We start from the raw sequence: 21,750 nt of genomic DNA on the forward strand, positions 1-21,750 counted from the left end.
CAACAGAACAGAACCCCAAAAAAGAAAATTTCAACCACTTCCCCAAGAAATGTTTGCAAATCTTAGCCGAAAATGTAATAGATATTTTTCTTGGGATGATTGCGAAATTCACTTCTTCTTAGTTCCATCGTCCTATGACTTGTTAGCAACAAGAAAATACTCAGAGAAGCATAGCAGTGCTAGATAGTAAAGGCTTGAATTCATAGCATGAGGAAGAGAATGGTTTGGAATAGCAATAAAGCACCAAAATCTTTTGGATCGAGTTGACATGGCAAATTCAATACAATAACCAGTCGATAAATAAACAAAACATTGTCCAGAAAAGCTACCACGCAATAAAAAGCTCTCAGTTTTTAGTAGAACTATAAAAAGGTAGTAAGAGTCATCCTCCCCCTTGCAGACTTATGATCTAGGCTTCTCCTTCTTCTCTTTGAAGAGTGCTAAGAGTGAAACACCAGAGACCTTCACAACCTTGAACCTTACACCAGGAATATCACCGACGGCGTGACCCTTTCGTCCAAATCCAGCAATCAACACCTCATCCTATTGCCAACATATTCTCATTAGAAGAGAAGGTAACAAAAAGATACTAAATATGCTTAAACAACTAGAGTTACACAATTTCACTTTTGTAATACTCACATTCTCTTCAATGTAGTTTAAGCAACCATCATTTGGAACGAATGCAGCAATCTTCTTTCCATTTTTGATCAGTTGAACTCTAGCACACTTACGGATAGCAGAGTTTGGCTGCTTAGCCTCAATACCTCTGAATGTTACAAAAGCCATCAGTACATTTCTTCAATAATAGTTCAAAGAAAACAAGAACACCAATAAAAAGGATCTAGTCTTACATCTTCTCAAGAACAATGCCTTTAGCATGGGATGAGCCAGCAAATGGCTTCTTCCATTCATTTCCAAGGTTGGACTTCTTGTATGCCTTATCAGCCCACCTCTGCCTCCTGCGGTGGGTCCTCAGCTTGCGTCCAGCTCCCATACCACGTGTCTTCCTGAAAAAAAAAAAAAAACCATTAATGTAATTATTAACTTCTCAAAGATAAAATTCTACACCTAAAACTATAAAACTTGTATTGTCTAACAAATATTTGAGGAGGGGGGCAATATCACTTGAAATGAAAGCCAAGTATATAATTCACACAAGCATCACTTCCATATAAATCATAAACTCAAACCCATATTTCAATTCAGTATTTAAAACTTAAGAGTTAAATAGAAAGCAATCAAAGATTCAAATAAGGCTATACGTTCGCAAAATCTAAAATCAAAGCAATATCAATACACTTATCAAGGTATAAAAATTTCTGTTTTTTCCCCATCTAACATCCGAAACAAAGAACAGAACTAACGAAAGACTTCAAAATCCAAAACCCACATTAAAAAACAAACACTTCTCGCGAAGAACCATTAATTCCGTTCAATAAGCAAGAGCGGCTTCAGCATTCAAAACAAGAAGGATACACGAGCTAAGAGAAGAGGACAAGCGATCGACTTTATCTAGTATTAAGAAGAAGAGAACATACCCCATGTTGGCTGAGAGAGGTTGTTTCGACTGAAAGGAGGGTTCGGAGAGATTTGAAGGCGAGGACAAGAAGTAGCCGCAGCCGCTGAGTTTAAACCCTGAAGGCTCTAACCCTAGAAATGATGGCGAATATATATAGATAACATTTTTTATTGGGCCCAATAAGATAGATGCCTGGGCCTTCATTTGGGCCTAATGGAAGCCCCTTTTCTGGTCCATAATCCCGTGTTGGGGCCCAATATTCAGTTATGAATGAGCTCTTCGAGATTGTTTATTTTTTGTATTATAGAGAAAATAAATACGTAAAAAGATTTATAGTTGTTATATTGTAACAAGTGTATAAATTTATTCAAGTTTTTAATAAATAAATTTAAAAATTAAAAACTTTTAAAAATAAATATTTTATAAAATAATATTTTGTGATTAAATGATAATTTATAAAATTTATATGCTGTATTACAAGAAACGCAATTAACTTAGCATATGTATGAAATTTTGAAGTGACGTCATTACCAATCATAAATTTTGAGTACAATAAATGATTAATTAATAAAATTAAAATCAATTATGGAAAGAATATATATTTTCATTTTATTATGAGTAATAAAATTTATGATTCTATATAAAGTGAATCTATTTTTGGATGAGCTGTCCACATTCAGACACTTGGTTATGGCTCTGAATGCAGATTCTTGTTCCATTGATCCAAATCCACAAGAAAGATATATTAAGGTGAAGCAGAACTCGACAAAACGCGCAAGTCTTCGCATATACAGATAGTCTTCTTAATGGGGTTTTAGTCTTTTAACAGTTTCCATAACATTGAAACTTCAAGAGGAATCACCCCTAACCAGACATGTTAAGAGCAAAATTAAGGGAAAATTTTCCGTAAAACCTGAGAAAATATCGAAACCGTCAAACATTTAGGGCAGAAATATGTGCAACCTGCACCGCATCTGATCTTACTTTTGTCCTTTCTTCCATAACCCACCAATCTTTTTCAACATGTTGCCATTTTTTTTCTTGGGTGAATCATCATCCATGTCTTCCGAATTGGGTGAACCCATTATGGGGTTATAGTTGCTGTCAAGAGATATGGTTCTGTCCGCATGTTTCCCATTGTTCCCTGTAGAGAGCATGGCCGCAGCTGCCTCTGCTGCCTTTCTCCACTGATCTGACTGCACCTTTAGTCTCCTCAACTCAGCCTCCATTTCTGTATTTGTTGCTTGTGCTGCATCGAGCTGTTCAGTGACGCGTGCTGCTCTTCGGCTACTCTTATCGGCTTCCTCAGTTACGTAGCTGAGTTTCATCAGAGCCTCGCGCTCTGCAGCCCTTGCTGCTGCTAACAATACAACAGATTCATCACGAACTTTAGAACCCTCCATTTCACTCTTCTTAATTTCCATTTTGAGCATTTCATTTTGCTCGGTTACACTATGCAACTCTGTTTCCTTCGCTGTCAAATTTGCTTTCAGTTCTGTCGACTCTGCCTCTATCTTCTTCAACTCCGTTGCAAGTTCAGATTCTCTTTCATCGGACTGGTTTTTCTCAATCTTCAAATTCAGGCCCTCATTTTCCTCTGAAATACTCTGAAGTTCAGTCTCCTTATCCATTAAGTTTGCTCTCAGTTCTTCAACATCAGTTTTGGTTCTCTTTAATTCTGCCCCCAGTTCTGCCTCTCTCTGGCATGACTGCGTTCTTATGTTTTCCACTTGTTCATAAGCACTTCTAATTTGCAATGTGCTCCGAATATATTCTTCTTGGTACCTGACTTCAGCTGCATCCAGTGCCGATCTCAATTGACCCACTTCAAGTTTTGCAAAATTAAGCTCTGTTTTGAGATGCTGTATTTCCTCATTTTCTCCATTCTGCCGTGGTAGTCCATCATCTTTGGGATCCTTGGATATTTTGCTGCTACTACCAACCAGTTCTGCCTGGAGCTTGCTCACAAGTCCCTCCAGCGACTTAACTCTAGCTTTTGACTGCTCCAACTCCAATGATAATGTGTTGTAAGCTTCTGTTGCTTTTGTTGCATCAGAACGCAGCTTTTCTATGGTTTCATTTGCTGTTTCCGGTTGCATTTGGGTTTTGCTAACTACTTCAAGAGCCTGGGCTTCAGATTCTCTGCAATCAGTGAGCTCAGACTTAAGTTTGTCAACCAACGAGAGAGTTTCAGTCAGCTCAATTCTCAAGTTCTGAATCTCAGCATGTGCAGATTCAGCATGCTTAGTCTGAATGGCTTCCGATTCATATGCCTTTTCCAGCTGAACTTTGAGCTTTTGAATTTCATTCATGGCAGAAGCCAAGGCAGCAGAATCCATTGAGTGCTGATTCTGGACAGCCTCAAGTTCAGACTGCCATGCTCTATCTCGATCTTGTGAAATTTTACGGAGTTCTTCCACCCTGTCATCCTCAGAGGCAGAAATTTCCATCAACTGCTGTTCAGATTCTTCAAGCTTGGCTGACATTGCTGATAGCTGCTTCTTGGCCTCCTCAGCCTCTTGTATAGCTCGCCTCTTCCATGACTCAGATGCAGTCAGCTGGTCCTTTGTCTTTTTCAGATCATCTTGGAGTTGAGTAAGCTGTGATTCCAGTTCAGACACTTTGTTTGGACGCTGCTTCTAGAGCTCACACAACAAGAGTAAACATTATGTAAGTGGGAGTAACTAAGTAGATAAGCAAAGAGAAAACTACTGGAATTGAAGAGTGTGCAGAAATGTTTTCATTGTAGTTTGCTCCATCCTAGACTGAACCTTTTATTTTTGGATATACCGTTTGCCAATTGCCATAAAAATAAACTGATTTAGGCGCAAGTGACTGGAGAATACCTCAGATACTGGGCTTCTCAATGCTTTGCGTGCAGTAACCTTAGGACTTCTATCTTTGGGAGTCTTACTTGCAGGATTTGGAGAGGAAACTGTGTCAGAATCAGGTCCTGGTGTCTTCAGTTGACGAGCAGTTCGAGGTGTTGCAGGAGATTTTCTCTGAGGCACTTCCAAGGAGCTTGTTCTACGGTCAAAGACAATAAAATGGAAAATAATAAAAGAAAATAGCAGCAAAATGAATGAAGCTTTTAGATAATTTCTGTAATAGCTATGGCTAAACAAAATGGTGCATCATATAAACGGTTCTTTCAAGAGGATGTAACTACTTTTACAACTTGTCCATAGGTTAAAATCGTGGCGCAATTGGTGGGTCAAGACTAGCAACAACTCCAAGATTAAGTAGCCAACCACCACAAAGAAGTTGATGTCGCACCATTTTTTTCAAGCACAAGTAAAACAACTGTGAACTACCTTCTTTAGGATCATTCCAATCTCCCTCTCAGCGTGTCAGATTATTTGCTTCTTGAAAGGGGATATAAGGGGTTAACAAGATACTGATACTGTGACAATGATATTTCAACTTCTTGAGAGTGATGTGCATAAAAACACAACATCAATATAAAAAAAATTCTCATCCAGATCCCTATTGGCATGCATTTCGATAATGCAGTTCACATGAAAATTTTCAAACATTGGGAGAAACATAGCCTTTATACAAGACAATAAATAAAATGTTTAACATCTAACAGAAGTAGGAGACGATAATTGATTAAGTAACCCTGAACTTTACCAGGTCCAACCCACTAATTAGGCCAATACTAAACAAGTAAATTGCAAAATGATTCAACTTTTTTTAAAAAGAGAAAATGAAGAAGAAGAAGAGGAGAAGGGAGGGGGAGGCTGCCTCAAACAAGACTGATGAAGGCTTCATGACATCAGGTACTATTGTAAATACTCCACTTTGGAGATTAGCAAAGCATTGGCACTTAAAAACCTTAAACTAGCAGATTAAGGTGAAAAGAATGATTAAAATGCTCTAAAAGTCATGGACTAATGGCGATCATACCTTGCTTTTGGCGTCTGCATGATTTTTATATCCCCTTGAGTCGAAGTGGTAAAAGGGCAAGATATATGTTCTCTGCTTCAAACCCCACCTGACCCACACCACCTGCAAATAGTTCAGAGAAATCGTGGGCTGAGAAGGAACATGAGAGAGAATCTGATATATAATTGTAGAGAAAGAGGAAGCATAGTTCATCAAAGGAGCGTCATCTCTTAGCAGTACGCACAAGACCCAACCAACAAACAAACCATACAATCCCTTCAAAGAAACTCCACAGAAACTACTTCCACTACCACCAACCAGAACCAAATGAAAAAATTTAAAAAGAAAGAAAATAGTGGAAAAAAAGGTTGCCATCAAATGAATTCATTAAATATCATTACAAAAACCATGTTTCCACCTTTTCTTTTCATTTCTCTCTCTCTCTTTGGCCCCTTCCTTTTTTCACTCCTGTTCTGAAAAATATGCTACAAAAAACATTACAGAAACCACAAGGGACCAGCAAGAAATGAATGAAGTTAATAACCCATGTAGGCCTGGCTGCTTGTGCTTGGTTTGAAATTATAATTCAAAACTGTTGATTTGCAATAATCTTGGACCAAAAATTGATCATTCCGTTCTTAGTGAAATTATGTGCCACTGCGAGTGCAATAGTGTAGTTAATCCAATCAAAGAAAACTACATTTCTTACATTTCCATTTTCTGCTGCAAATTTAAGACTAAAGCTCTTGAACTCATTAAAAATCTCGTATTTTTTCTTCAAATTTTGCCTCGTTAACATAGAAAGTAAAAAACAAGGAAGATAGACTTAACTGAACGATGCACAATGTTAGGAGTATAGAGAGTCAAACAAATGAACTTGAAGAAAACATGGTTTCAAGGTATGATTACACTTGGTAAGAAAACATATATATAAAAAGCAAGCAGATAAGATTCATCTTTTTTACAGAAAGCTGAAAACTGGGTAAGGCTTTGTTCAATCTTTAGTGACCAAAGCTGAGATGGATAAAAGCTGTACGGATCAGGAGCAAGTTAACAATGGAAAGTAAGCTTAAACACAGAGTTGAAAACAGAGTTCCAAGTTCCAAGTTAAATTTGAAGTAATTGTGCGGCTATAGTTCTGAAAAGAAAAAAGGATCAAATTTGACTCCGCTTCCTTTTAGGTTAAAAGGAAAGAAAAGGAAATGAGAGCTAGCTGTAAACAAGCTCTGCAGTGCAAAGGTGAAGCAACATTTTCTTTTCCGAGAAGAAAATCAGCAGAGAAACTGAGATTTCCTTGAGAAAAGAAACACAAAAGGAGACATCATTACTAACTAAAGTTAGCAAAACCCAGAAAGAAATTGACAACTCCTGACTCACTGTTAAACACATTTAACAAAAAAAAAATCTCAAACTTTCATTTCAATTAAAAAAAAAAAAGAAACGAAAAGAGCATCAAACAAACTAAGAGAGTGAGCACAAGAAGAAAACTGCATTGGTGAAAACTGTAACCTGAAACACAAATGTGAAAGAAAACATAAAAGAAAAAAAACAGAGTTGGGTTTTACCTGGAGGAGGAGGCTAGCTAGTTAGCTAGCTTTGGTTAATGCTTAAGAGGCAAAAAGAAAGAGAAAAAAAATAAAGCTTGGAAACAAGAAAACCCTAGAAAACCCAAGCTTGGAAATACCAAACAGGGTTAAGTAAGAGCTTCTGAATCTCTTTGAGCTGAGGTTCTGCTGCAGTCTCAATGTTCAGTTCCCCAAGGCCAAGTATTCCTCTTTCTTTCTTTCTTTCACTGTTTTTGTTAAATGTCAGTGGAGAGAGTAAGCAAAGGCGGTGGCTCATTGGGACGTTTTCCTATGCAGGAGATTGTGATTGATTAAGTTGCCACGCTCCTTTTTCACGCGCTCTTTCACGCTCCCTCACTCACGTGCTATGATTGGTTGCTAAATGCTGAGGCTCCCTGCTACTCCCTCCTCTGAAACTGCAATTAATCTCCCTTATGATCAAAGCATGGAGTGAGAGAGGAAACTGTTGATTCATCCATAAGAAACGACATCTTTCTCCTGTCTTTTCCCTTCATATTTCAAACTAAAAGGTGAAGCAACAAATGAAATATCTACAATGAATCCTGCAAAGGGAATCAAGTTATGGCTTGACTTTGATGCTTCATTGCAAAATAATAATGATAATAAATACACTGTGTAGTATTAAATTGGAACAAAATGTCACTGTTGCATTCCATCCAAAGAGAACAACCCAGCTGCTTTCTTATTTACAAGTTTTTGCATGGAAAAAGCTCAATGGATTTACATTTCTTTCCTTTTCCTCAAAGGGTGCTGGATGAAACGCCAGGTTAATCTATTTGAAGTTGCTTAGTTGCATTCCCAACCGCCCCTTCTCTATCTCTGTCTTCGTAAGTAGAATGTGTGGTTATCATCTGAGCAATGTCTTACAATCACTTGATTATTACCTATGCATCGCTTTTCTTGTCTTGGTTTTTGTTTTTCCTGTCATTCTTTCATCTTTCTGGTGAGGCATTTGCCTATATAATAACACTCTTTGCCATAAATTTCGCAAGGAAGTGAGTCATTTCACGCAAAGGGAACAGTCAAGATTTGTTTAAAACCAGACTTTCCTTCAAATCACACCATTGCATAAGCTCTTACAGGTACAAGTGGGAATTTTCTTTTCCTTTAAACTTTTCTGTTCTTTATAAGATTCTGGATGATATTAATTTACTTGTTCTCCTGGAAAATCCCAAAATTTTCCTTTGGACCTTTCCTTTGCATTGACAGTGGTGAGACACCCTAATGAGCCAATGCAATTGCTATGTATAGTAATCCATGGAATTAAAGTGTGCGTCTTGCTCCTCTTTTCAACCATTCATTCACATGTCATAGCCTTGTTATTTAGGGCATTTTGTTTGATGGGGGTCCCTAGAAATAACACCACTTGGGGACCATTTTCCCTAGACATTGCCTACTTTGGCTATTTCCTGCTCAAATTGAAATAAAACCGCCCACCAACATTTATGTTAGTTGTCATATGAGCAATAAATCAAGTTTGTTTTGGCTAAGGATTTGAAAGCCAAAGCCCATGTGTTTCACTTTTGATTATAGGTCTCCTAATGATGTCTCCAAGCTTTGAGGACAATTTTAAAGATCACAAGTACTCCATCAATGGCTTGGATGTGTGCCTAATTCCTTCTGGGCGCCTTATAAAGAGGAGGAAAATATTCTTGTGGGGTTCCAATTATTAGAAAGCACTCACATTTGTATGTCTTGCATTGTAGTAAAGCCTTCCTTTTGAGAACAAATACAAGGATAAGGTTTTAAATCAAAGGGAGAAAGATGTATCTTTCATTGTGTTTAGGCCTTTGCTTTGTTTGCAATGAAAGCAACAACTAATAATCTATTGCTTGTGATGTTGATCATTCCCATTGGACAACAAAAGGAACTAACAAAAACTACTTGACAACTCAATTTTAGTGGGTTTTTTTCCACAAAAAAAGGGGGAAAAATGACAAGAGGAAGGATGTAGTCATGCTTATTGCCAACCTTCTTTGAAGAGTGAGTTTGAACAGCGCTTTCCATTGTAGAATCAATGCAACAACCTAACAATGGGTCTAAATATTCTTGCAAATAATTAATGAATCTTCCTCTAAGAGCTCCTAGGACCTAGGGCAAGGGTATATCTTTCTAGTTCAATGGATGATGAAATATGCATTAGCTTTTCAGCCAGAGTTAACTTTATTCAAAAGGACCAAAGTCCCTTCACTGTAACTTTTAAGTGATCATTAACACATTGAAGAGATATAAGTTTACTGATTTGCCTTCAAATGCTATATTATTGAGTTGATTGTATTTGAAACCTTTTAACTGTGTTGATCACAATCACAAATCCCCATTTTATTGCTTGGATTTGAATCTTTTTACATTCAGGTTTACCAAGTGGTGGCAGAATATCAACAATTATGGTAAACCTTTGTTGAAGTTGGAATGCATCTTTTTAGTTGTTAACAGTGTTTATCTGAGCAGCCAGCAAACACTACATGCTGAGGCATAAGACTCAGTTAAGTTTAGTCTTATTTTCTTATGTTGCAGTCAGTTATTGTTGGTTATCCTACTTGACACTTATTAGTCTACTATTTAGAATTATGGATCAGTTATCTATTGAGTTCACTTAGTGGGTAGTTATCAGTTTTTATTATGTTTTCTGTACTTGCTTAAGTAGCAAACTGATATGAATGAAAAATAGTTTTGTTTTTTATCTTCATCTTACTACTCTTAATCATTCTCTCTACTCTCCTTCATTTTTCTTCACTTATTTTTTTGAAAGTTTAACATGGTATCAGAGCTTCTAGGATCTTGAGAGACCTAGGGTGCTAAAAACAGTAGAGTGTTTTTCATCAAAAGATCTCAGTCTTTTATTCTTCTTTCACAAAAAATTATCTGTCATGGCTTCATCCGGGTTTAGTGTCACAGCACCTCCTGTTTTTTCAGGAGAAAATTATGCTATATGGGCTGTGAAGATGAAAGCCTATCTTAGGGCTTTTGATTTATGGGAGATTGTGGAGATGGGAGGTGACTCTCCTGTGATGAGACATGCTAATCCCACTGTTGCTCAAATTAAACAGCATAGTGAGGATGTAGCAAGGAGATATAAGGCACTTTCTTGCATCCAATCTGTTGTGTCAGATGCCATTTTCACAAGAATTATGACTTGTGATAGCCTAAAGGAAGCATGGGATCGACTCAAGGATGAGTTCCATGGAAGTGAGAGGACAAGACAGATGCAAGCTCTCAATCTACACAGAGAGTTCGAGATTCTGAGGATGAAGGATGATGAAACAATCAAGGAATATTCAGACAAGATTATGAAGCTTGTTAATCAATTAAGACTACTTGGAGAGGACTTAACCGAACGGAGAATTGTTAACAAGGTTCTTGTAAGTCTTCCAGAGAAATTTGAAGCTAAAATATCGTCTTTGGAAGACTCAAAGGACCTCTCTCAACTCACTGTTACAGAGTTGGTGAATGCCTTACAAGCCCAAGAGCAAAGAAGGGCTATAAGGCATGAGAATAATGTGGAATGAGCTCTGTTGGTTAAGAATAAAAGCAAGAATCCAAGTAGTAGCAGTAGAAGAAATGAAGGTGAAAAGAAAGATAAAGAGAAGAGAATGAATGATGGTAAACAAAAAAAAAATAGAAGTAAGTTTCCTCCTTGTAGCTATTGTAAAAAGATGGGCCATGCTGATCGTTTTTGTTGGTATAGACCAGATGTGAGATGCAGGTTTTGTAATCAGTTGGGTCACATAGAAAAAGTTTGCAAAGCCAAAGGAACCCGAGGAGAAGAAAAGGCAGTTGTAGTTGAAGATAAGGAGGCTGCAGAGGAAGCACTGTTTATGATCAAAAACACTGATTTGAGAGAGAGAAAAACAGAGTGGTTGATAGACAGTGGTTGCTCTAACCACATAACAAGCAATGAAGAAAATTTCTTGAAACTAAATAGAAACTTTAAGACTCAAATGGAAATTGGTGATGGCAAGTATTTGAAGATACAAGGGAAAGGAACTGTGGGAGTTCAAACACCAACAGGTATCAAAACCATTTCTCATGTATTTTATTCTTCACAAGTTAGCCATAACCTTTTGAGTGTTGGTCAGCTCTTGGAAGACAATTATTCCTTGTGGTTTAAAGATAAGTCTTGCATGATTTTTGATCCCTTGGGTAAGGAGGTGATTATTGTTGGAATGAGGAATAAATGTTTTCCTCTTGACTTCATGAAGAATAGACATCAAGCTTATCAATGTATCTCTAGTGATGCTGAACTATGGCACAGACGTTTGGGACATGTTCATTATAATTCCTTGAAGCTGATGGCCTCATCACAGATTGTAGAAGGGCTTCCAAGCATTGAGCACACTGAACGTGTCTGTGGAATATGTCAAATGGGAAAGCAAAGCAGGACTCCATTCCCAAAGCAGAGCTTGTCAAGAGCTAATGAGAAATTGGAGCTTGTTCACTCAGATGTTGGGGGACCAATGAAACCTGAATCACTGAATGGAAGCTTGTACTATCTGATCTTCATTGATGACTTTACCAGGTATAGTTGGGTATTTTTTCTAAAACATAAGTCAGAAGTTTATGCCAAGTTTCTATTTTTTAAAGCTCTTGTGGAAAAAGAATCTGGTCAAGCTATGAAGATGTTGAGAACTGATAATGGTACTGAATATCTATCCAATGAGTTTAAGAATTTCTTAGCTCAGTTGATAGTACCCTATTGTCCCCAACAAAATAGGGTTAGTGAGAGAAAGAATCGAACCATAATTGAGATGGCTCGATGTCTTCTTTTTGAGAAAGGATTACCAAAAAGCTTTTGGGCAGAAGCTATCAATGCTGCTGTGAATTTGCTAAATATTCTGTCAACTCGAAGCCTGAATTCAAAGACTCCTCATGAAGCTTGGTTTGGATGCAAGCCTTCGATCTCTCACATAAGAGTGTTCGGCTGCATAGGCTATGCCCAAATTCCTGATGAAAAGAGATCAAAGCTGGATGTTAAGTCACAGGTTGTTATTAATCTTGGCTTCAGTGAAATTTCCAAAGGATATCGACTATATGATGTTGAGACTAAGAAGGTTCGAGTTAATAGGGATGTTGCATTTGATGAATTCAGTAGGTGGAATTGGGGGACAAACTCGGTTGAAAGCTCAGAAGACTTGAGTATTATCAGTGATGGTCCAGTTCAATTGGAGAATCAACTTGAAGATGAAAATATTGATGATTATTCAGTGAGAGGCACAAGATCTCTGCAAGATGTGTATGAGCGTTGCAATATTATTATTTTGGAGCCAACAAGTTATACAGACGCAGCCAAAGATCAACATTGGATTAAAGCTATGTGTGATGAGATTGAGATGATTAACAAGAACCAAACTTGGCATCTTGTAGACAGACCAGCAAACCAGAAAGTGATTGGGGTTAAGTGGGTCTTCAAAACTAAACTTAATGCAGATGGATCAGTTAACAAATACAAGGCACGTCTGGTAGCTAAAGGGTATGCTCAAGAATATGGGGTAGACTTCTCTGAGACGTTTGCACCAGTGGCTAGACACGATACCATTCGACTTCTAACAGCCTTGGCAGCCAAAGAAAGTTGGAAGATCTGGCACTTAGATGTGAAATCTGCATTTTTGAATGGCTTCATAACAGAAGATGTCTACATTGAGCAACCGGAAGGTTTTGTTGAGAAAGAAAATGAGAACAAAGTTTGCAGGCTTCTTAAAGCACTATATGGTCTTAAACAGGCACCAAGGGCCTGGTATGAACGAATTGACAGTTACTTGAGAAGTAAAGGATTCAATCGAAGCATGAATGAGCCAACTTTGTATGTGTTGAATTTAAATGGCTTTGTAAATTTGTTGGTCTCATTGTATGTTGATGACTTACTTGTCACAGGTCCAGATAGTTATGTTGTGGATGATTTTAAAATGAAGATGAAGCAGGAGTTTGAAATGACAGATCTTGGTGGGATGACTTTCTTTCTGGGCATGGAAATTGTTCAAAAACCAGATTATATATGTATTCATCAAACCAGGTATGCAAGGGAGTTGCTGCAACGATTCAAGATGGAAGCTAGTAAGTCAGTAGACACTCCATTAGCCTCAAACAATAAGTTTTGCAAGAATGATGGTAGTGGAGATGCTAATGGTGCAGTTTACAGAAGTCTAGTTGGATGTTTATTGTATTTGACAGCTTCTCGACCTGATATAATGTATGCTGCTAGTGTTCTTTCAAGGTATATGCAAAAGCCATCAGAATTTCACTTTATTGCAGCCAAAAGGGTGTTACGGTATGTGAAAGGGACAATGAATTTTGGTCTCAAATTCAGTAAAAAATCCAGCAATAATCTATTGGGGTATTGCGACAGTGACTGGGCTGGAAGTCTTGAGGATTCTCGAAGCACCACAGGTTTTTGTTTTTCTTTCGGTAGTGTTGTGTTTACTTGGAATTGCAAGAAACAAGATGTAGTTGCACAGTCCACCGCAGAGGCCGAGTAAATAGCTGCTGCTACTGCTACTAATCACGCCTTGTGGTTGAGAAAAATGCTTAAAGATATTGGATTTAAGCAAAGAGAAGAAACAACTCTCTGGATTGACAATCAATCTGCAATTGATATTGCCAACAATCCAGTGCATCATGGGAGAACAAAACACATAATGGTGAAATATCATGCCATTCGAGATGCCATCAAAGAAAAAGAAATTGCTGTGTATCACTGCAATTCTTCTGAACAGCTAGCAGATATTCTGACAANCTCTTGATCATTCTCTCTACTCTCCTTCATTTTTCTTCACTTATTTTTTTGAAAGTTTAACAACCTTCCAATGAGTTATTGACAACACATGCTTTCTCTTTGTCCACAACACCGAAAGACATTAAAAAGTTAGCCTTATCTTTCCATAGAAGTTAAGTTGTGGCCTTGGGGCCCCGTCAAGTTCATTACACATAGCTTTCACCCTCCTCCTTTTCCTTTCCCATTTTGTTAGTGCCACTATAATGATATAGTGCTTTCTTTCTTTGTTAAAATCAACAATTCATTTTATGATCTCCAATTATATTTCATCATACACTGTTGATATTTCTGGAGGAAAGCTGCTAGAGAAGCAATTGCTCATCATCAATCCTGTTTATAATCAAATAGTGTATACCAAGGCATGCGTAGGGTCCAAGGGCAATACTCAAGGAGTAGCCCAATTTCTACCTCCTAAAATCTTCAGGCAAATAATTGCTCAGCATGGGTGTAAAGACTCTGATAAAAGGTGAGAAACCTGGCAACTTGATTCTTTTACTAGTATTGGACAAAATGGGCAAGAAAATGTAAAAGCATCCTGCTAGTTTCAAATGTAAGGATGCCAGTACATAGTATAGGCCTGACTGTTGTTTTTGATCCCAGGACCATGTTTTCCATTGGCTAGAAGCTTAAAAAAGGGTGGAAATGGAAGATTATTAGGCTAACCTCAATGAGAAAACATTAATCAAACATGCCCTACCAAAATAATTAGAACAGCTAAATTATTTTAGGACTGATTCTTCAGAAGACACATCGCTATCACATAAAGAAGATTGGATCCAAAGGAGAGCCTGAACCTGAAAGCAACCTGATCTGACTCAAAAAGGGATTCACCATTTTCCAAACACAAATAGCCTAATGCAATTTCTGGCAGATAAACTTGGAGCGTGTCAATCAAAAGCTCCATCGGCAAATATTCAACACATTTAAACATTCAAACGTGCACATATTATTCGTTCAATTATTCATTCAATATTATGAAAACAACATTGTTTCTCTCTTGTGTACTAGTACGACAGGCATTCAATGTTATTAATTATTCCGAAATTATCTTCATCAATGTCATTTGTGAGATTCACCATTAAATTTTACATACATATGATCTATATTTATACATAATTGTGTGTCCAAGCTTGCTCTTCGCGTTGAACACTTCGTGAGAGTCCTGAAACTTGGGGACAACTGTATTTTGATAGAGTTAAAAGGCTCAATCAGGGTTGATGTTGACTTTGGAGATAAGATATGGTAAAACTATAAAACTGCCAAGCGAAATTTAAGCCATTTTATCTCGTTAAAGGAATTTGGCATAAGTTTGCATTGAAGTTTAGGCAAAATTTTTGGAGGCAATAAGAAAAATTCTCTGGTGCTGGTGCTGGTGCTGGTGCTTGCCTTTGAGTAGACTTCGCAGTGGCAAAAGATGGCGTTCTTAGAAGGGAAAAAGGAAATGGTTGAAAGATGCCTAATGGCAGCTTCTATGGCTGCGCTGGTATGCCATCCCAATGCTACCATTAAGTGTTTCAGACCTAAATCAAAGACTACATCCTCACAAAGAAAAAAATCTCGCCGTGAAAATAAACAGCCATCAAAATCCACCAACCAAAATGATTTGGGAGCCAATTCTTCTCTTTCCAGAACTTCAGTTGCTTTCAACATGAACATGGGATCCTCTCCTTCCACTCTTCCCACGTCAAGGAGTGGCGGAGCTTCTTATGTGGTCTCAAACCTTGTCGAAAAAGAGTCTTCATATGGTGTTGTGGAAACCATCTTCAGGTCAGGGTGGGACAATAAAATAGGCCTCAAAATTGAGAAAGTATTGAAAATCAATCATAGTGTAGATGCTCTTAACAAGTTTGAAGAATATAGGGAGATAGTGAAATCAAAGTCTACAAACGTTTCTGCCAGTGAGACTAGGATGATGGAGAGATTGGCAGTTGATGGCAATGAACTCCTAAGGTTCCATGGTGCCATCGTGACTTGTTCATTAGGAAATAATGACTTCTCAAGCATTTGCCATAGGGAATGCTGTGGAGTTTGCAAAATGGTTGGTTCTAGCTTATCAGAAGGTGAAGAATCAGTCGTGTTGAGTAACAACAGCCGACAAGCACATAGAAAAGTTGTGACTGACTGTGTTGTTGATAAAATTTGTGCTAGGAAAGCCATTGTTGTGTGCAGAGTAATTGCAGGAAGAGTTGCTCGATATCGTGGACATGGACTCGTGGATGGACAAGAGGGTGGCTTTGATTCTGTGGTAAGTTTGTCTAGGGATCAATTGGAAGGCTCGGAAGAAGTCATTGTTTTGAATGCAAGAGCTGTGCTTCCATGCTTTGTCGTTATATATAAGGCCAAAGGTCACAAAATGTAGCCAGTGCGTAACGCTAAATCTCTCTGCTTTTCTTTTAAAACAATCCAATTTGCGGAGTGGGAATACATAATTAAGATAACTCTTAAATTCTCATCAATCTCGTTTTGGCCATTAAGCTCATCACTCTTGAGTTGCCTGTGCTTATAAGTTTTATACTCCTTCATGTACGCTACCATGGTTGCAAACTTGCAAATGTTATGGTACCAGGGTGAATACAACCTATTTACTAAACATATGCAGAATCATCTCACCGTAATAGGAAGGTTGAAGCTCCGATCATGGATCAGATTCACCCATCACATGGCTGTTTTGTTGAAGATGGGCTAGGTAAAATCCTGAAATTATTAACCCAGAGAACAAAGACCAAAATGAACGGAAAAAGGAACCACTACCCCTTTTCCTTACGCCCTTTTATTTAGCATGTCAGCTTTTCAACTCAAAACCCTTCCCTTCATGCATGCTGACACACTAAAACACAAACAAAAGAGAAAAGGAAAGCGGCCCCCTTCCGTAAGCTTGTTTCAGTCCCAAAAACTAAGGGAGGAGAGAGAGAGAGAGAGAGAGAAAGCTGCACCATAGAAAAAGAGACATGAACAACCTTAGTACTAAAATACCAGCTAGTGGTGAAACTGAAAGGCTCACCTAAAAGAAGGCTATGCCAAATAACGATTTTATTGAAATATCTTCTATATTTGATTATCCTACGGAAAAGTGGAGAAAGGTGCAGTACAACTTTAAGTTGCCCGGAAATTACTTATAGCATCTAGTTTTCGGTTTCCTTAGTACCAAAAGCACTAAATCCAGAAACAATATGTACTAATAATAAGAAGAATTCCCCCCTTTCTCTGTACAGCTTCAAACTTTTTTCATGACCATAATGCTGGATGTTTCATTAGGTTTGAAAATGATGAAATATGGGCTTTCAACCATATTCATAGGATGACCTATCTGGAAGAAACACATATTCTCTTCTTTTGACAAAAAATGCTACAAAATTTCCATGACCTTCTCCTATGTCCGATGCGAATGAAAAGGAACACCTCGAATGGGATGTTTAACATCAACATCACAAGCCCAAGTTTCTTGAAGTGAGTTTGTCCCCTTGTAAGATAATTCTCCAGCAATCAACTTGGAATATGAAGACAGATACCTTTTTGGGCACAACTGCAAAGCACAGAACTGAATGGTTAAATCATTGTTATTTGCACATACAGTATACGGGCAATAGATGGGATATCATAAATTAACTAAACAAAAATAACTATAAGCAATTTTATAAGATGGCTTCAACCTCAGAAAGTTGCTATAAGCATTCAAGTCTTGACCAAGAAGCATAAATACCATCTATTAAGCATAAAAGTGTTAATGCAATTCTCAAGGACCACTCAGTTTAAACCCTGGCATGGATGTGATCTCGGTAAATTATCAAAAAACACATACTAATAGTGATATTTCCAACTGTTCCTTCTGTCTCCTTTCCTCTGTTAAGATTGAATGGATGTAACTTCTACACATATTTTAACCCTGCCAAAAAGCATAGATGCTCTGAACGCTTACTACAAGTGAACAAGGAAAGATATCCTCCCTCCCCCTATCTCTCTCTCTGTATATAAAGAACAGGGAACAAATGGGAAAGAGACACGTATGTAATTGTTCCAAGGATGTTTGTTTTCTAAGCTGTAGAGCTTTCTACTTTGTGTTTCTTTACAGAAAGATATACTACCATAGAATACATGCAACTCCGAGTACAAAAATAGAATCAATACTCGACAAAAATAATATATACTTAGCAACATTAGAAATAGTACAGCTTTTAAAATGGTGCCTGAATTACCTCGGAATTGATCATCTTGGGTAATTAGACCAAATGTTTCTGCAGTCTCACGAATCATAATACCACTCACTCCAGTGAAACTAGTTATCTTGCACTCGGCAACTGTCAGAAAATAGAGAGAAATATTACAATAAATACTGAATAAATTATATTACGCAAAATCAAAGACTATTGGCACACTGTTTGCAGATAAAATCAATTTGTTCTAATTAGTAATTACTGTATCATTTAAGCCCATGTATGCTCATGGTCTAGACCCAAAAATCATGTAAATAGCTTTCTTTCATCACTCATTTAGAGCAAAGCGTTCAACAAAACAGAAGGGAAGGAAGATATAAAAACGTCAATGTTGAAGGAAAAGAAAAGACAAGGACTTGACGACTATAAATTGCCCTTTGCATTGATTTCAGGCAAGTTGAGAGCAAGGAATTGATAAAAGGATACTTATAGAGGAACTTGCAATGGCTACCTACGGGTTTTCTCAACTAAAGTCAGCTTTTGTACTCCCCAGAATCATTCTACTTAAAAAAGAAAAGTTCAATAAGTTCTTCATAACAATACGAAATATGTAGATCCCCTGAAAGAAACTTGATTATTCATTCAAATACTTTACTATTCCCATTAAATTGCCATATATGTTGCTTCAAGTGGGTAAAGCATGAATGAATTTTGTATTCTCACAGAAAGATAAAGGTGCACTACTAATGTGAAGTATTGCTCTGGTAATAAGTAGCCTAACCTAGAATAAAAGCACCATGCAGATCTGCACCAAGAAGACATTGAGCCAACTGGTTTTTCCTGCAATTAAGAGAGCAATGGTTATAGAAAAAAGCATTACCCACAACCTCCACATGACTGAAAAACCAGCATCATTAAGTGAAGATTACATCTCACCCGGTAGTTTTAAGAAGTTGATCCATGTAGCCTTTCCACATTTCATGCATTGGTTTAAATGTATCAAACCTGTAGATCAAAGACAGACCAATAGATTTCAAAATAGATATTTTTCAAGCAGAGAAATAGAAGTGTTGAACAACATCACTACAGCACACTCCACCTTCAAAAAGAATAAGAAAATAAATAGAGGAGACAGAACATATAGCATTCACAAAGAACTACTATCTATAATCCATTTGTTGCAATCTCAGTTTCTTTCCATTTCAACATTCAACAGGAGATCTGCTGTTGTATCACTACTCTTCTCTCAGTTTTGGAGCAAACTGAAAAGTATTCATTGCTATACAATATGAAAAATAATCTACTTCTAGTTTCCACACACACAGCGCACATATATAAACAGTTCCTAATATCCTCACTCTTTGTAGAAAATAACTAGTCCAAGTCTAAAAATATTAATTTAACAAAAAGGATGTGAAAATGGAAAGATCACAGCCAGAGTTCCACACTTACACCTCATACCGAATACCAACGGACATGCAACACAAAGAAATACAATACTCCAACAACATAAGAAAAAGGGGAAAAAAGCATCAATCAGATACCTGATAGAATACTCACTTTTGAATGGCTTGAGGCAACTCAAATGCTCCAGATTTCTTAAGCTGCTTCATAGACATGTGTTTTCTAGACCGCTTAGAGTGTTTCTTCAAAGCCCTGATGTGAGAGCCGGTAGACATAACTCGGCCTTGTACGTAATTATCAAGAAGGATCCAATTGTCAATTTTGATGCTTCTAGATCCTTGCATATATTTCCGTGCTGAATCCCCACTTTGAAGAAGCTCATGCAAAATCTTATCAGCCACACTTCCCTTATTGTTGGAAAACTATAACAAAAAGATGTTAAGATTACATCAGTCCTCTCAAGTCTTTAGTGCAATATTTCAAAGAGTGAAAAATTACCTTAGAATTAGCTGGTAGCAAACTTTGATGTATAGGTTCCAAGAGCCGGGAATACGCCTGACCATTTTCTTTGACGTCTATATATAAAATTAAAATCCATCTCATATCAAAGCCAAGATGTACAATATAACATAATGAAGTGTTCACAATCAACAATATAAATAACTACCTTGTGAAGTGGACGGACCCGAGAAGGAGAAATTTCCTAAATATAAGACATAATGGAACATAAATCAGCCAAAAAAAAAAAACCAAAAAAAGAACCTAGAAAGATCAGAGAAAATTGGAGAACCTTTCTTTGATGATGAATTGGAGGAAGAAGCAATGGATGCATTGGCAATAGACGAATCAATGCTAAGAGTTTCTTTTCCATCTTCCTCAACAGATGTCTTTTTGTTCTTCTGTTGTTGATGAAGCTCCGCTTTCGCAACGGCGAACCTTCGCTCTAATGCTTCTAGAGTGCGTTTTCTTTGATCTTGAGGACCTGTGCTTGTAGCCATTGGTCTAAGCCAATTTAGAAGTTGGAAATGAATTAGCGAGAAATCAAGTTATAATCCAAATACTACTTCCAAGAATAGGGAAGTGGACTTTTAGTTGACCATGCTTACTTTTGATATCCAAATACCAGAAAAGAAGCACTAATAAAAGCCGTTTTCCTACCAAAGGGAGGCCTAAAAGTATAGTAATCGGTTCTGGGGCAATTAAGCGAACACCCAATCCACAATTTTATAGAGGAGTATTCACCTAGCTAATGCAGCAATTGTGAGATCCTGAAAAAGAGTTTAATAAAACAAACCTGATAGCAATTTTCTACTGAAGGCAAAACAAAGGCTCAGGCAATAGTCTGAAAGAAACCCTTTTTCTTTTTCTAAGAACCCTCAGGGCAAACTATTTCTTGCCGTCACTGGCAGTAAGATCCAGCCAGCCATGAAAGAATTTTAGAGGAGACTCGAGTAGGGGATTGGCACCCCGCCTCCGCCCCGATCATAACTTATCTGCACCCGACCCTGATTTTCAAAAATCCAAAGCGCTCGTATCAGGTCGGATTGGGCCAGAACCCCGCCGGGTTTGGGCTGTTCTTCCATCTCCTAGACTTGGACTAGGTCAGATGGATAACGAAAAGAATTATACAAATCCAATTCATTAAAACCATTTTTAAGTTCCAAGTTGTATGGTAATAGTAAAATAATTTGTTAAAAAATAATTTTTATGTAAAATATTTTATTAAAAATTTTAATATTTTTTATTGTTTAGTTAAATTATCAAAAATATTTTTTGTTATTTGAATCAATTTATAAAAAATTTTTTCCATCATGACCTATTTTTAAACTTTTCTTTAATAACATAAAAAAATATTAAAATTCATCAATTGTGTCATATATCTTACATTTATTTATTTCTTATTATATTGTTATATTGATTAATTTGTTAAGTCAATAAATAATAAATTAAAATTAAAAAATTATTTGATAATCTAAAATTAACTTGTTTGAAGAATTTTTTCTATAAATAACATTTAACTAAAAATATAATATTTTTTTTATTTTTATAAATTAACAAATATTTTTTATTATCTTGATCGCTTATAAAAAATATTTTCTACCATAATCCATTTTCAAAAAAAATTTTACCAAGATACATAAAAATATCAACATTCATCTATTTCCAACCATTGAAACTCATGAAAAAACTAGAAAATCACTCCAAAAAAATCCATAACCCAAAAATCTAAATGAAAATATTAATTGGGTGCTAAATAGCTTAGCCTACTCAACTAATAATTCAAATATTAATTGGCACTTATAATTGACACTGTATAGAATGTTTTAATTTGTTTTAAATTAAAACATAGCAATATTTAAGAACTTAAAATTTTTAATCTGTAAGATTTTGATTTTAAACTTTAAAAACATATATATTTGCAAGAGAGAT

At 36.8% G+C, this 21,750-nt stretch overlaps 5 protein-coding genes across 5 annotated transcripts; 2 read left to right on the forward strand and 3 right to left on the reverse strand.

The window, feature by feature from the left end:
* Positions 181-1,664, reverse strand: LOC18597900 (40S ribosomal protein S23). Its single transcript, XM_007027190.2, has 4 exons — positions 1,542-1,664; positions 855-1,010; positions 643-769; positions 181-543 (listed from the first exon to the last, which is right to left on the reverse strand). Exons 1-4 carry the CDS (start codon positions 1,544-1,546, stop codon positions 403-405), a joined length of 429 nt encoding a protein of 142 aa, XP_007027252.1. The 5' UTR covers positions 1,547-1,664; the 3' UTR covers positions 181-402.
* Positions 2,241-7,282, reverse strand: LOC18597901 (interactor of constitutive active ROPs 2, chloroplastic). Its single transcript, XM_007027191.2, has 4 exons — positions 6,976-7,282; positions 5,432-5,533; positions 4,369-4,549; positions 2,241-4,161 (listed from the first exon to the last, which is right to left on the reverse strand). The coding sequence occupies exons 2-4, from the start codon at positions 5,449-5,451 to the stop codon at positions 2,503-2,505; spliced, it is 1,860 nt and encodes a 619-aa protein (XP_007027253.2). The 5' UTR covers positions 5,452-5,533; positions 6,976-7,282; the 3' UTR covers positions 2,241-2,502.
* On the forward strand, positions 9,867-10,505 carry LOC108661903. The gene has a single exon (XM_018120885.1). It carries the CDS (start codon positions 9,867-9,869, stop codon positions 10,503-10,505), a length of 639 nt encoding a protein of 212 aa, XP_017976374.1.
* LOC18597902 lies at positions 14,900-16,204 on the forward strand. The gene has a single exon (XM_007027194.2). It carries the CDS (start codon positions 15,180-15,182, stop codon positions 16,122-16,124), a length of 945 nt encoding a protein of 314 aa, XP_007027256.2. The 5' UTR covers positions 14,900-15,179; the 3' UTR covers positions 16,125-16,204.
* Positions 16,749-20,915, reverse strand: LOC18597903 (ribonuclease P protein subunit p29). The gene is made up of 9 exons (XM_007027195.2): positions 20,615-20,915; positions 20,111-20,322; positions 19,988-20,023; positions 19,819-19,895; positions 19,477-19,742; positions 18,853-18,921; positions 18,698-18,756; positions 17,959-18,060; positions 16,749-17,288 (listed from the first exon to the last, which is right to left on the reverse strand). The coding sequence occupies exons 2-9, from the start codon at positions 20,316-20,318 to the stop codon at positions 17,191-17,193; spliced, it is 915 nt and encodes a 304-aa protein (XP_007027257.2). The 5' UTR covers positions 20,319-20,322; positions 20,615-20,915; the 3' UTR covers positions 16,749-17,190.

The sequence above is a fragment of the Theobroma cacao genome, chromosome 5 (assembly GCF_000208745.1).
Source record: "Theobroma cacao cultivar B97-61/B2 chromosome 5, Criollo_cocoa_genome_V2, whole genome shotgun sequence".
NCBI classification, from domain to species: Eukaryota; Viridiplantae; Streptophyta; class Magnoliopsida; order Malvales; family Malvaceae; genus Theobroma; species Theobroma cacao.